General features: G+C 54.3%; 1 protein-coding gene across 4 annotated transcripts in view; it reads left to right on the top strand.

Annotated features, from left to right (window-relative positions):
• TUB (TUB bipartite transcription factor) overlaps positions 1-10831 on the top strand; it is an 84015-nt gene extending 73184 nt beyond the window's left edge. For 2 of the 4 annotated variants that reach the window (XM_032853388.1, XM_032853390.1), the window contains exons 3-12: positions 37-199; positions 2044-2187; positions 3370-3537; positions 4559-4680; positions 5149-5346; positions 5643-5755; positions 6624-6741; positions 9007-9105; positions 9346-9517; positions 9929-10831. In XM_032853388.1, the coding sequence (XP_032709279.1) occupies positions 37-199; positions 2044-2187; positions 3370-3537; positions 4559-4680; positions 5149-5346; positions 5643-5755; positions 6624-6741; positions 9007-9105; positions 9346-9517; positions 9929-10062 (1431 nt within the window). In that variant the 3' untranslated portion in view covers positions 10063-10831. The remainder of the gene's footprint in view (positions 1-36; positions 200-2043; positions 2188-3369; positions 3538-4558; positions 4681-5148; positions 5347-5642; positions 5756-6623; positions 6742-9006; positions 9106-9345; positions 9518-9928) is intronic. The other 2 variants (XM_032853392.1, XM_032853391.1) reach the window with 2 other exon arrangements.
• Positions 10832-13541: the final 2710 nt, after the last annotated feature.

A 13541-nucleotide genomic window follows, 5' to 3' on the forward strand; every position in this document is an offset into this window, starting at 1 on the left:
CCTGCCAACTTGAGTGCCCGTCCGGTGCCTCCGCAGCGGGCCCTGCTGGAGCAGAAACAGAAGAAGAAGCGTCAGGAGCCCCTGATGGTGCAGGCCAACGCGGACGGGCGGCCCCGGAGCCGGCGGGCCCGGCAGTCGGAGGAGCAGGCGCCCCTGGTGGAGTCCTACCTCAGCAGCAGTGGCAGCACCAGCTACCAAGGTAGAGCCTGCCTTGGGGTTGGCCTGGGGAGTTCCCTGTGCTGTGACCACACCCCCCGCCCCCTACCCACTGCTTCCAGAGTAGGGGGTGCCCACGGGCCTCCAGCCAGATGACTCCCAGCTCCATCCGAGACTGAGGGAGTTGGGACCTGCAGCCCTGGGCCCCTGTACGAGCTCTGGCATCCCTAGGCTTTGGTTGCCTTGGCGGGTGTTCCTTGAGCACCAACTGCGCCCCAGGCCAGGGGCAGGCCTGTCTGCAGCCCCTTTGGACATAGTGGGTCCCAGCCCCGTCAGAAGACAGTTTCTGCTCACTTTTGACTCTGGGCAAGTCACATACCCTCTCTGGGCCTATCTTCTCCCCTCGTAACGTTGAGGAACATTCTGTGTCTGGGGGCTTTGAAAACAAGTGGCCCTGGTGGGTCACATGGTCCCATCAGCTGAATGCTTCTCCTGCTGAGGCTGCAGACCAGGCTGGGTTCATGCTGCTTCTCCGGTGTGGGAGTGGGGGTGGGGGGGCTTCTTTGCCCAGCTCGGAGCCCTGAGGAGGCTGCTGCTCCAGGGGCTGGCTGACCTGGAATCTGGGGTTCCAGGGGCACCTCCCATACCCCCCTGCCACTTCAGCTGCCTACTGCTCTGCCCTCTACTGGCTCTCTGTGTAAAATACAAGGCCCTCATCTTCAGAAGCTGAGAGCAGAGTTTGAGGGCAGTGAGAACTTTCTCCCAGCGAGGTTTTTCACTGACCGTGCTCATTCATGTTGTATACTCATTTCTTAAATATTTGTTGAGGGCCTACTGTGTGTCAGTCTCTGGATTAGAGGCTGAAGGTCCTGGGGAAGCACAGAACAGGTGTGCTCTCTCTTTGTTCATGGACCTGGAGGTCCAGGAAGGGAGACAGAGTTCATTGGTTTGCTTGGTGAAGAGAAGCCAGGCTGTGTGAGTGAATGGCAGAGAGACTGCTCCCATACGAGGGCCAGGGAAGGCCTCTCCGAGGAGGTGACACCAGAGCTGGAAACTGCAGGTTGAGTGGGAGTTGAGTTGGGGTCAGGGGGCCGATATCCACAGTGAGGACAGTGCAGACAGTGTGACAGTAGCGCCAAGCCCCTCTGGCAAGAGGGAGGACGCTGTGCACAAGGCCCTGAGAGGGCCTGGAGGGGCTGGGATGTGGGGTCCCTGGGAGATAAGGGGTGTGCTGGGAAGGCCAAGGCCAAGTAGAATGGAGCTGGAGGGGAGAATGTTGGTCTTCATCTTATGAGCAATGAGAAATCATTCAAAGACTTTGGGGAGGTTGGGGTTCTGATGTGTGAGACTGTGGAGGCCACCTCTCTGTTGGTTGGCACAGCTCCTTGTAGCCCAGAGTTACTGTCCTGCTCGGGGTACTCTGGCGTGACAGGCTCCCATGGGCTTGTCCTGGGTAGGCCGGTATAGGCTCCCTGCAGTGCTTCCCCTCCCGAGTTCTGCGCTCTTCTAGGAGATGCAGTCTTTTCTATCTTTGGCACCTAGAGTGACCCACATTCTCTCAGATGCTCCCCCTCCCCCTGCCCAGACTCACACGGTTTGCTGGCCCAGAGCTTTGATTATGGTGCTTATTGGTTGGTCATGCTGTGGGCCAGCCTGTTGACTCTATCACACAGGGCTGGGGGCACCACCCCGTTCTAGCTCTGCCTGCCCTAGCCCCTCTGTCTTGTAGAGGTGGGTGGTACAGAGGCCCTGGTAGGGCTGAGTGGTGGTGGGGCCCTGGGAAATGTGCTGAGAAGTGAGTTCCACTTGCAGCTCTGGTCTCACCTAAGGCCCATGTTTCTCTCTCCCTCTCTCTCTCTCTCTCTCTCTGGACTTTGTCCTGAGCAGTTCAAGAGGCCGACTCACTCACCAGTGCGCAGCTAGGAGCTGCCCGCCCAACAGCACCAGCCTCAGCCAAGAGAACCAAGGCAGCGGCTGCAGCGGGGGGCCAGGGCGGGGCCTCTAGGAAGGAGAAGAAGGGGAAGCACAAAGGTTGGCTTTCTTCCACCACGGCCCTCCTCAGGAGGTCTGGCTCCCACTGGAGGGTTGGGGGAGGTTTCTCCTCCAGATTTGGGAGGTAAGGGACAGGGTGGGAGGCCTCCATGAAGGCACAGAAGGATACTCAAGGCCCCACCCGGGAGGCTCACAGGCTTCCTCTAGCTCATGGGGTTCCTGGGCTGGCCTGTGGGTGTGGGCAGGCTCCCGACACTGCCAGGAAGTGAAATGCACCTCGCCGTGTCCCTCCTCCACCTGGTTTGAGCCCCCTCCATTGCTGTCCTGCCCCTGGCAGTCTGCCGCATCCTTGTGCGTACTCACAGTTGAGTGGGCTTTCTTGACTCTCTGCTCTAGTCCTCACTCCAACGTCTGGGCCCACAGACCATTCTGTTCTCTCCGTTCCTCTCTCTCCAGAAAAGATCTCCAGAGATCAAGGACCATTGTGGTGCCTTCTACCACGAATCCTGTCTCTGCTGGCTAGACACCCCCTGTGTGCCCAACCTGTGTGCATGGGCAGTGATTTCTAGGTGTCTGGGATGTGGTTGGACGGTGGCATGTCAGGGTTCATAGGCTTCTGGAGCTGACTGCAGAGTTGGGGGGCATAGCCCAGCCAGCAAGGCAACTGCTACCTGTGTGGGCCAGGCCTTCTGTTACTCAGGCACCTTGGGCAGGGTGACGTGGGATGGGTGATCTTCCATTTGGGAAGGGGAGTGTATGCCAACCTCCATCTTTTTCAAGGGGCCCCCTGTGTTTTGAGTGACGTCTGTGAGTTATGAGGTGTGTATTTGTGTGTGTGACAGAAGATCACTGATAACTAGGTGTTGGCTGTGTCTGTGAACAAGTGGTGGCCTTGGCCATGGTCATGATCAGTCCTTGTTCTCCATCTTGTCTTTTTCACTGTGCAGTTGGTTTTGTAGATGGCTATCTTCTACCTAGGGATATGAGGCATTTTAAACCAACCCTTGGCAACTAATTTGGGGGAACAGCAGAAGAAACGAAGCTCTTGTCCCTTTGTAGCTTGTTGATCAATAAGAGGCTGGTAGCAGTCATTAGTGTTTTCAAAAATCAGTTTTGCAGAGGGCTCCCCTCACTCATCCCTCACCCACTTCAAGGACGTCTGAGAATCCAGGCTCTCTCCCCCACCCCCCCATGGGACTCAGGAGTATCCGTGGCCTGCAGGCACCAGCGGGCCAGCAGCACTGGCAGAAGACAAGTCTGAGGCCCAAGACCCGGTGCGGATCCTGACTGTGGGCCAGTCAGACCACGCTCAGGACGCGGGGGAGACGGCAGCCGGCGGGGGCGCACAGCCCAGTGGGCAGGACCTCCGTGCCACGATGCAGAGGAAGGGTGAGCCTTATGGGGGTTCAGTGACACCCCCAAAGCTCAGTCCCAGGTTCTCAGATGCACCCTTTTGGGGAACATGGCCCTGGTAGGGGGCACAGTGTGAGACCAATGAGAAACTTGAATGTAGGGACCCCTGGTAAGGCCAAGTTCAGGGAAGTCAGTGTCAGCTAGGGAAAGTGACCCGTCCACAGCCCATACCCCTCTCTACCTCCATCTTCTGTCTCCAGGGAGGCCCAGGTTTGGAGACAGATTTCCTTTCCCTTTGGTTCCTTTGAGAAGGGTCCTTTTGAAAGTGTTTCCCCTACATCTCCCGAGCTCAGGAAGCAGGGCCAGAAAGCCAGGAGGGATGGCAGATCCTCCCAGGAAACCTGCTGCCCAGAGAATCTACCAGGAGCCCCACCCCAGGGAGTCCCTGGCACTGGGTGGCAGAGGAAAGCCCAGCAGGGACACATGTTCTAAGAAATGAGATCAGGACAGGCTTCCTGGAGAAGGGGCTGTGGAGGCAGCAGGAGGCTGGGGATAGCATTCCAGGTGGGGAGAAATGTGTAGACAGAAGGCCATGGGCAGGCTGTGGGAGGAGGCAGTGGGCCACGTGCATCAGGCTGGGGGAGGAGGGAGCTGGGCCTCTCCCAAACAGACTCTACGGCCTGTGACAGCGGAGACCTCCGGTAGACACGAAGGCTCCCAGCACAAGGTCAGCTCCACTCAGGCCTCGCCACCCAGGAGACAGTAACTGACTGCTGGGGGCGGGTCATGGGAGACGTCCCATGGGAGACGGGTCTCATGGGAGGACTGAGCTGAAAGCTGGGGAGGGGTATTTACACCCTGAGGATGGTGACCAGCCCCAGCTCATGCGTGCACTGGAGAGTGTGTGTCCTTGTGTGTACTTGGACGTGTGTGTGTGTGTGTGTGCATGTGTGTACATATGGTTCTTTGTGTGTATGGGTGACTCTGTGCTTCGGAGCAGGTGTCCGGGTGTATGTGTGTGACCACTCGTCCCGTCCCATTCCTCTGCCCCGCCCAGGGGTCTCCAGCAGCATGAGCTTTGAAGAGGAAGAGGAGGATGAGGATGAAAATAGCTCCAGTTCCTCCCAGCTAAACAGCAACACCCGGCCCAGCTCCGCTACCAGCCGGAAGTCCGTCAGGGTGAGGTGCTTTGCTGCCCCGCGGGAGGGTAGACAGCCATCAGAGGTCTGAACGTCCAGGTTGGCAGGGGAACAGGTGTGAAGGAGTGGAGAGTTGGCTTTCTTGGGAAAGTAATTGATTCTTTCTGGGCCTCAAAACCGATCAAAAGGGTTTCTGGCTGGGGCTCTTGTATCCCTCCTCTCCTGCCTCCTCTCCTGCCAGGCCAGAAGTAGGGGGCTCGAGTTGGACAGGATGGCCCGGAGAACCTGCCCACATCTCCATCTCCACCCCCCAGGGACAGCGGAGGTGGGAAAAGGGCTGAGGAGCCAGCTGCTGACCCCAGGGCCAAGCTTATCCCAAGGACCCTGTCCCAGCTCCCACCACCACCACCACCACCACCACCACACCAGGGGGCAGCTTTGGGTCCCAGACCACCAGCTGAAGCTGCTCAGGGTCTCTGGGGTTCGGCTTCTGCTCTCTCCCGTGTAGGAGGCAGCGTCAGCCCCCAGCCCGACAGCCCCAGAACCCTCGGCGGATGTTGAGGTCCAGGATCTTGAGGAGTTTGCACTGAGGCCGGCCCCCCAGGGTATCACCATCAAGTGCCGCATCACGCGGGACAAGAAGGGGATGGACCGGGGCATGTACCCCACCTACTTTTTGCACCTGGACCGTGAGGATGGGAAGAAGGTGAGGTTGGCCTGAACCTGCAGTTTCACTGACGCAGGCTTGAGATCCTGTGGGCTGGAATGTAATTGGAAGCCTTGGGTCCAACACTGACCTTTCAGTTCCCCAAAGGGACAAAAGCCTCTGTGCCTGGTCAGTGCAGACCTTTTTGTTTGCTGATGTGTGTGTGTGTGTGTGTCTGTGTGTGCACACATACTTATGTTCAGGAGCCGAAGCCAGAGAGCGTCGTGTGTGTGGCACCCCTGGGTGTGTGTGACCAGAGGCGGGGCCTGGAATGTGACCTTGTTCCATTCCCCAAGGTATTCCTCTTGGCGGGAAGGAAGAGAAAGAAGAGTAAAACTTCCAATTACCTCATCTCTGTGGACCCAACAGACTTGTCTCGAGGAGGGGACAGCTACATCGGGAAACTGCGGTACTAGCACTCCCCTAAGGAAGCAGGTTGGGGGGCTGGGTTGGAGGGGCAGGGCAAGGCTCTGGAGAGGGCAGGTCTTGTCCCTGAGGGAGATCGAGGTCAGGGGTCAGATCCTCTCAGAATCCTTTTTGTCTCTCAGCTCCAAATGTAGGCCTATAGGCCCGGGTCTGTGTCAGCCTAGAGCCAGACTCAGAGATGGAGCTCACATACCCTACCCTAAGCTGTTCCTGGGGGGTGCGGGGGCATAGGGTATAGATCAAACCTCAGGAAGTCCCTGAAGACATAGGCCACTGTGGAAGAACTGCCTTGGCTCCATGGTCAGTGCCAGAGGGCGGGGAGTGAGCCCTTAAGGGAAGAAAGCACAGTCTGGGGATGGGGGAAGGCTTTGAGCTAGGCCTCAGGGAGTGTGTGCCGGGGAACAGAGTGCCATATTTGGGGAGTATGAGTCAAGCTTAGGGGTAAGGAGCTAATGCTGGAGATGGGGCTAGACTAACACAGGCTGCACAGGAGAGGAGGTTGTCTCATCCACTCTCCATGAGATGTTGAGCGCCTTTTGCCATCTTGCCAGATGCTTGCTCCCCTCTCATGAGGGGAGCAGTCCTGTTCCTCCAGGGAAATATGTGGAACCTGGACTTAACTCCTAGAATTTCCCTCACTGAATAAGATGCCCTTTGATTCTGTTCAGAGCAAGTGCAGGTCTTCTGCCCCATGAAGGACCTTCAGAGATGGGGATTCGGTGTGCAGTGTGCTCCCGGGTTGCTCCTGGCCCAACCCAGAGTGCCCTGCAGGCTCATTGAACAGCTCATTGAGCTGTTCCCTGCCCTAAGTCGGAGGGTGTATGATCCTTTATTGATTGCCGGTCCTTCAGGTCCAACCTCATGGGCACGAAGTTCACCGTTTATGACAATGGAGTCAACCCTCAGAAGGCATCATCCTCTACTTCGGAAAGTGGAGCCTCGCGTCAGGAGTTGGCAGCAGTGTGCTATGTGAGTCGTGCGTTCCTGGGTCTCTGGTATCCAGGTTAGACAGGACGCTGAGGACGTGCTGCCCAGTCTGTGGGCTGTCCCATCTGTCTTGTGAGTAGACAAGATTGTACACAGTTGGACTGCCCTCTGTTGGAGTGGCCCCTGTCTGTCCTCAGAGCTCAGACCACAGACAGCATAGCCATCTGCCTGGGGAGATCTGGGAACCGGGCTGAGCTCTATGCAGCCCAGCCTGGGAATCTCCCGGAAAGGAGGTGGCTAGAGGCCCGAGTTCTTGTCGGTGCATCGCTCTACCTCTCCCTCCAGTACCTGGGCCCTGCACAGACTATAAGTCCCTTTGCATAGTCATCTCACGGAATGCATTACCTAAGAGCTCAGTCCTATTTCCTTTACTGTATAGATGAGGAAACTGAAGCTCAGAGGCTGTCACTTGCCAATGTCCTACAGCGTGTAAGTGACCAAACTGGAATGTAAATACAGGGAATTTCTCTACCTGATTTTAAAATGAGGGATTGATACCCCCATTAATCCGGGCCTGGGTACTTGGAGGCCAGTTGGGAAAGCCATAGGTGTTCTGTATGAGCTTATGGTGCCACCTGCAGGTCACCCTTGGGAAGGCAGCCCAGATCTCTTCAAATGCTTTTTTTTTTTTTTTTTTAAGGTTTTTTGTTTTTTTTTTTAAGTTTTTTATAAACATATATTTTTATCCCCAGGGGTACAGGTCTGTGAATTGCCAGGTTTACACACTTCACAGCACTCACCATAGCACATACCCTCCCCAATGTCCATAACTCCACCCCCCCAACCCCCCTCCCCCCATCAACCCTCAGTTTGTTTTGTGAGATTAAGAGTCACTTATGGTTTGTCACCCTCCCAATCCCATCTTGTTTCATTTACTCTTCTCCTACCCCCTTAACCCCCCATGTTGCATCTCCTCTCCCTCATATCAGGGAGAGCATATGATAGTTGTCTTTCTCCGATTGACTTATTTCGCTAAGCATGATACCCTCTAGTTCCATCCACGTTGTCGCAAATGGCAAGATTTCATTTCTTTTGATGGCTGCATAGTATTCCATTGTGTATATATACCACATCTTCTTTATCCATTCATCTCTTGATGGACATCTAGGTTCTTTCCATAGTTTGGCTATTGTAGACATTGCTGCTATAAACATTTGGGTGCACGTGACCCTTCGGATCACTACGTTTGTATCTTTAGGGTAAATACCCAGCAGTGCAATTGCTGGGTCATAGGGTAGTTCTATTTTCAACATTTTGAGGAACTTCCATGCTGTTTTCCAGAGTGGTTGCACCAGCTTGCATTAAGCCACAGCTAATACCGGTTGAGGCACTGAGAATACAGTAGTGAACAAGAGACATAAATTTATACCCTTATGGGACTTAAACCCCTAGTGGGGAGACGAGCTATAAAACAGATTTATAAGCAAAATAAATAAATGTAAAGAGGAAACAATAAAGCAGGGAAATGAAATGTTCAGGTGTGTATAAGCTTTTAGTAAGAATGGCAGGGAGGGCCTCCCTGAGGTAGCACTTGGGTAAAGCCTGGGAGGAAGGGAGAGCCAGCCACGTGGGTGTAGTGGAACACACAGCCAGTGCTAATGTCCTGCATGACTGGCATGTGTGGGGAATAGCAAGGGGGGGCGGGGCAGAACCAGTGCAGAGGTGAGTAGGTGGGCAGGAGAGGAACGTAGTGGGGCCATACCATGTGAGGCCTCGATGTCAAGGTAAGACCTTCAGCTTTAATCTGCATGAACAGTGGAGGCAAAGGATTTGACTTAACAGGACGACTGCTGCTGTGTGAACAGACCAGGGGGGCAGGGCAAGGTCAGAAACCAGGAATCCCAATAAAGGCTAGTACTGTGACCTTGGGGAGAGATGGTGCTGGTAAAAAAGTGGTTGAGTTCCAGATGGAATTTGAAGGTAGAGGTGACATCATCTGCTCATGGATTAGAAGTGGGTTGTGAGCGAAAGAGAGGAGTCAAGAATGACTCAAAGTAGGTTGCCTGAGCAAATGGAAGAACGGAGTTGTTAACTGAAGTGAGGACGATAGGGAGGAGGTGGTTTGGGCAGAGTGGAGATTCAGGAGCTCAGTTCCAGATGGGTTCAGTGTAGAGATGTCTATTAGACATTCAGGTAAAGATGGAGACCATCTAGCTCATCAGCTTTATTCCCTTCCTCCCGGTCTCTCCATTAGGTAAGTAGAGTCCTCAGATGGCCAGTGTTGAGTCGTCCTTCTCTCTTTCCCAGGAGACAAATGTCTTAGGTTTCAAGGGGCCTCGGAAGATGAGTGTGATTGTCCCAGGCATGAACATGGTTCATGAGAGAGTCTCCATCCGGCCACGAAACGTGAGTCACTCGCCACCCTGTCACCCCAGTGTACGCGTGCCCTTCTGGGAGCAGAACTGCAGCTGTGCGGTGTGTGTGTGTGTGTCTGTGTGTGTAGGAGGTGTGGTGTAAGCAGCCCCAGGGCTCTAGGTGGAGGTCTAGGGAGATCTAAGGACTCTGCCCCTAGGGCAAATCCCTTTTTAGGGTGGTTGTGGGCCAGGGCTTGGGCTGGGCCTGACTCAGGTGAGGCTGCCTTCCCAGGAGCATGAGACGCTGCTCGCACGCTGGCAGAACAAGAACACGGAGAGTATCATCGAGCTTCAAAACAAGACCCCTGTCTGGAATGACGACACGCAGTCCTACGTACTCAACTTCCATGGGCGCGTCACACAGGCCTCCGTGAAGAACTTCCAGATCATCCATGGCAATGACCGTGAGTGTTTCCGCCCTTCCTCAGGACTGTCCCTTTGACTCAGGGTTCAGCTCATCCAGTCCCGGCTTCATAGGCCAGAGCTTAAGGATGTGGGTTATATGGCTTCGATCAGAGGTCAAAAATTCTCTGACCCTAGGACTGGGAGACTCTTAGAAGAACCTCCTTTGGAGCCCTAACCCCAGAATCTGTGCACTTAGCAGAGTCTCAGGTGTGAGAACACTGTCTGAATAGACTTTTTCTCCTCTTCTGTCTCCTGGTATTTGTGTGCCTCTCCTCCTCTGTCATCTCCTCCCTCTTTCCCACCATGTTTCCCAATTGTACCTCCTCTGGGCCTCTCCGCCCGTTGTGATGTGTCTGTCTGTCTCTCCTGCCCTGCCCCACCCCTGCTCTGTTCCACGGGCCTGGCCGCAGCGGACTACATCGTGATGCAGTTTGGCCGTGTGGCAGAGGATGTGTTCACCATGGATTACAACTACCCACTGTGCGCGCTGCAGGCCTTTGCCATCGCCCTGTCCAGCTTTGACAGCAAGCTGGCCTGCGAGTAGAGTCTCCTCGTGCCCTTTGGGGTTGCCCAGCCTGGAGTGGAGCTGCCTGCCCTACAGAGACAGCCCTGCCTCCCCTCTCTCTGTACATAGGCCTGCTGCCAGCTGAACTGTCAGCTCTCAGTGGCTCCCTGGCCAAGCTGACTCGGACCTGGCTCCTCTGTCTCCACTGCAGAGACAGAGGACTGGGCTGGGGACGTGTGTGTGTGCAGGGACCCAAGGTCTAGACACACACCCCTGCTCTTGAGTTTGTATCCTGCTGCAGGTGTGTTTGCCCAGCTGGGCAGCCTCTTCGGCTGGGAAGATAGGAAGAAACAGAGGGAGAGGAAGCACAATGCAGGGCTGCTGTGGTCCAGCCACCCACTCAGTCTGGGAGTCAGGTGACCTTGGGTCCCCAGTAGTGAAGGGCACAGTGTGAGTGTGTACGTGTGTACTGGGTACACCCATTTTACATACATAGTAGGGCTAGGATCGGCTTCCAGGCCCTTGGTTAACTCCAAAAAGTCCTCTGACTTCAGAAGGCCTCAGCCAGCCTAGAAGTTACAGGAGTTTGGGAAAGGTTGAGTGGCAAGACCTTGTCAGGATTGCGGGGGCCTGGCTTTGGCTGTGGGAACTGGCTGGTGGCCTGGGGTTCCCGCTCCTTTGATTCCTCTAGGATTTGTCTGTGTGCATAGAGGCGGCAGGAGGTACATGGCACAGGCCCCTGGACCAGGGCTACGTTGGGAGTCCTGACAGCAGCCAGAGGAGCTTTCTGTGGAGCAGCTCCTGCCCAGGGCCCTGCACCTCGGCCCATAGTGCAGCCAGGTAGGCATGCCTTGGCCCACAGCCAGCAGAGCACCAGTCCTAAGCCATGGCATGTTCCAGGAAGAAGGTCTAGCTCCAGGTGCTCTGGCCTGTGCCTCGCACCCCCTGTGCTCAGCCTAGGTTGTGGCTGCTAAGACCGCTTGTGTGTGGTTCTTTTGGGGTGGGAATGGGACGGGGGAAGAAAAGCAGGGAGTACATTAGAACCACAAGAGAGGAGAGGTGGCAGGAGCTTTAGAGATGAACTAGTACAATGTGTCACTTTAAATGAATCACATTTAGAAGATGGACTTGTACCGGGTCATCTAGCTGGTGAGTGGCAGAGTTCAGAACTTCTGCTTCTTTGAGTTCTTTGTTCCTACCATCCCCTAAGAAACTGCTCTCTGGTTCTCTAGCCTTCTTGGGACTCTGGTCTGCATGCCCTCACCCTTATGCCTGATTACAGAGACTCAGAAGTGTCAGAGTTGATGTCTGAAATTGAAACCATTCAGTTCCCTGCTGAAAGCTGGCCTTTTGAACATCAGTCTGATCAGGACTGCCCTGTGTCTGGCTTCTCCCTGAGGACAGGCCTTACCAAGGCCATCGTGCCTTTCTCTTTTTGGGTGTGATGGGTGAGACGTGAATGTTCCAGGGCTGGGTCTGATTTCCTCCTCCTTGGTTGGTACCCTCTATGCTGAACACTTGGGAACGCTAAGGCTTTGCTCTTCTCTGACCCCCACAGAGGCTACTTGCCCAGGTGGAAGTCAGAAATCCGGGGGAAGCAAGCAGGAGTTGTTCCTCCCTTCAGAGTAGATGCGCTTGGAAAGGGTGCACAGAAATTTTTGTTTTAAGTAAGTACTACTGAAAACATTGGGTTGAGGCTCCTCCCATAGTGAGGGGAGTTGTTTTGACCTAAGTGGTGGTGGTAGTGTGTTCTCATTTCCTTAGACGCTAAGATTTCCTGTGTGGAGTGCTCAAAGCACAGTGCAGCTGTTACAGCGGGGATCTGTGGGAGGCCCCTCTATGGGCCTAGTTTCTGGACCACTTTTGGGGTCATTCTGAGGGCACTGAGGCTGATCCACTTTTCCAGTCCTAGTTGGGCTCATACTCCCCTGACTGGGAAGAGACGGGCTGACATTTGGGATGCCGGAAGCTAGATCTCTGAAGTCTGGTCTAAGCTCTTTCTCTGGGTCTAGGATTTTAAAGTAGAACAGGCTGATTTCAGAGCCTAGAGAGAGGGAGGGAAGCCTGGCAGAAATGTGGAAGAAGCAGAAGCAGAAGCACAAGAATAAACTCTTGTACCCTGTGTTCCATCGAATACATGGGTTTAGGGGGGAGGTTGTGTCAGGAACATGGCTTGAGCTTCCCAGCCTGCATTGGGGAAGGTAGCGCAGCAGCAAAACTCTGTTGGGCATGGAATGATGAGCAGTTGAGTCATCTGCTCGAGACCCAGCTTCACAAGGTCTGTTCTTAAGACCCCATTCCTGGTGATGCTGGTTTTCCCTGACCACTGGCCTCCTAGCCATGGGCCCAAAGACTCAAAAAGCTGCCAGGGCCCCTGGACACCACCTGGGCTCAGCATCTCCCAGGGTAAGAGCTCTTGTCCTTTATACCCTCTATCCAGACGGTACCCTTGAGTGGGCCGGGGACTGGATGATGGCACGAGCAAGCCCTAAGGGTGGGGGGCAGTTGGGACCTCAGGCAGCCCCTCTGTTACTGCTCCTGGGGCCACACCCTCTTCCCCCAAACAGCTCTTCTGTAGAGCTGTGGTGTTCACTCCCCACTCTTCTCCGATTCTAGCTTTTCTTTCCTTCTGGCTCCAAGGTGCTCTGTGTCTGTCTGTGTGTCTCTATGTCTGTGTGTATTTGGGGGAAAAGGGCAATCTGCAAATCACCAACTGAGGTTTCTTACTACGATCATATTTCTAAGGATGAGTAGGAAAGGAAAAAGGGCATTTGATCACCTACGGATTTTGTTCATTCATTTCATGCTCTTTGGTCAGAAAGTAAACCAGGGAAAGTACCAGCTCTTTCTTGGGAGAAAGAATAGGAGGATACTGTCCAAGAAATTCTAGTTTTCAGTTCCTTTTTGCGGTACATGATGAAATTGGTATGTTACATGCATGCTTTTGGATGAATTTGAACATATTCTAGTGAATGTGCCTTAAAAATCACGACACTAGTTCAGAAGGAGCAGTTAAGGTCCAGACACATGCTGAATACCAGTGGTAGAAGCCAGCAAGTGTGAAAATTTGGACTCTGTGTCCTTCAGTGACAAAAAAAGGCAACAAAATTATCTTTGGTCTGGAAAATGCATTTACCTCTAAGTTAGTGTACAGTTAGAGGAAATTCTAAATTTAATAAGGAGTGGTGATGACCTCCAATCTAAAGAAGACATGCTTTCCTCACTGTGAGGGGAGATGCTGGGCTGGTCATGGCCCTGTTATGCAAGCACAGATTCTATCTCCTAGCTGGAGTCCCTGGTGTTCCCTTTCTGCGGTAACACTGGCCTTCCCCTCTCAAGAATTCTTTGCCCTGGCTGAGCTCTACCTGTGACCTCAGGATACCAGGTGGCCCTCAGAGCACACTTTTCCAGAGAGCTAAAGGAGTCTCCTGTGTTGGTGGGCCCAGCACTGAATGGTAGTGGGCCTAAGGGAAGGGCTCTTGTTTGTACTGGTTCCCTCTCTTTCTGTACCTCCAGTT

This window comes from Lontra canadensis, unplaced genomic scaffold (assembly GCF_010015895.1).
Source record: "Lontra canadensis isolate GAN:19392208 unplaced genomic scaffold, GSC_riverotter_1.0 scaffold7, whole genome shotgun sequence".
NCBI classification, from domain to species: Eukaryota; Metazoa; Chordata; class Mammalia; order Carnivora; family Mustelidae; genus Lontra; species Lontra canadensis.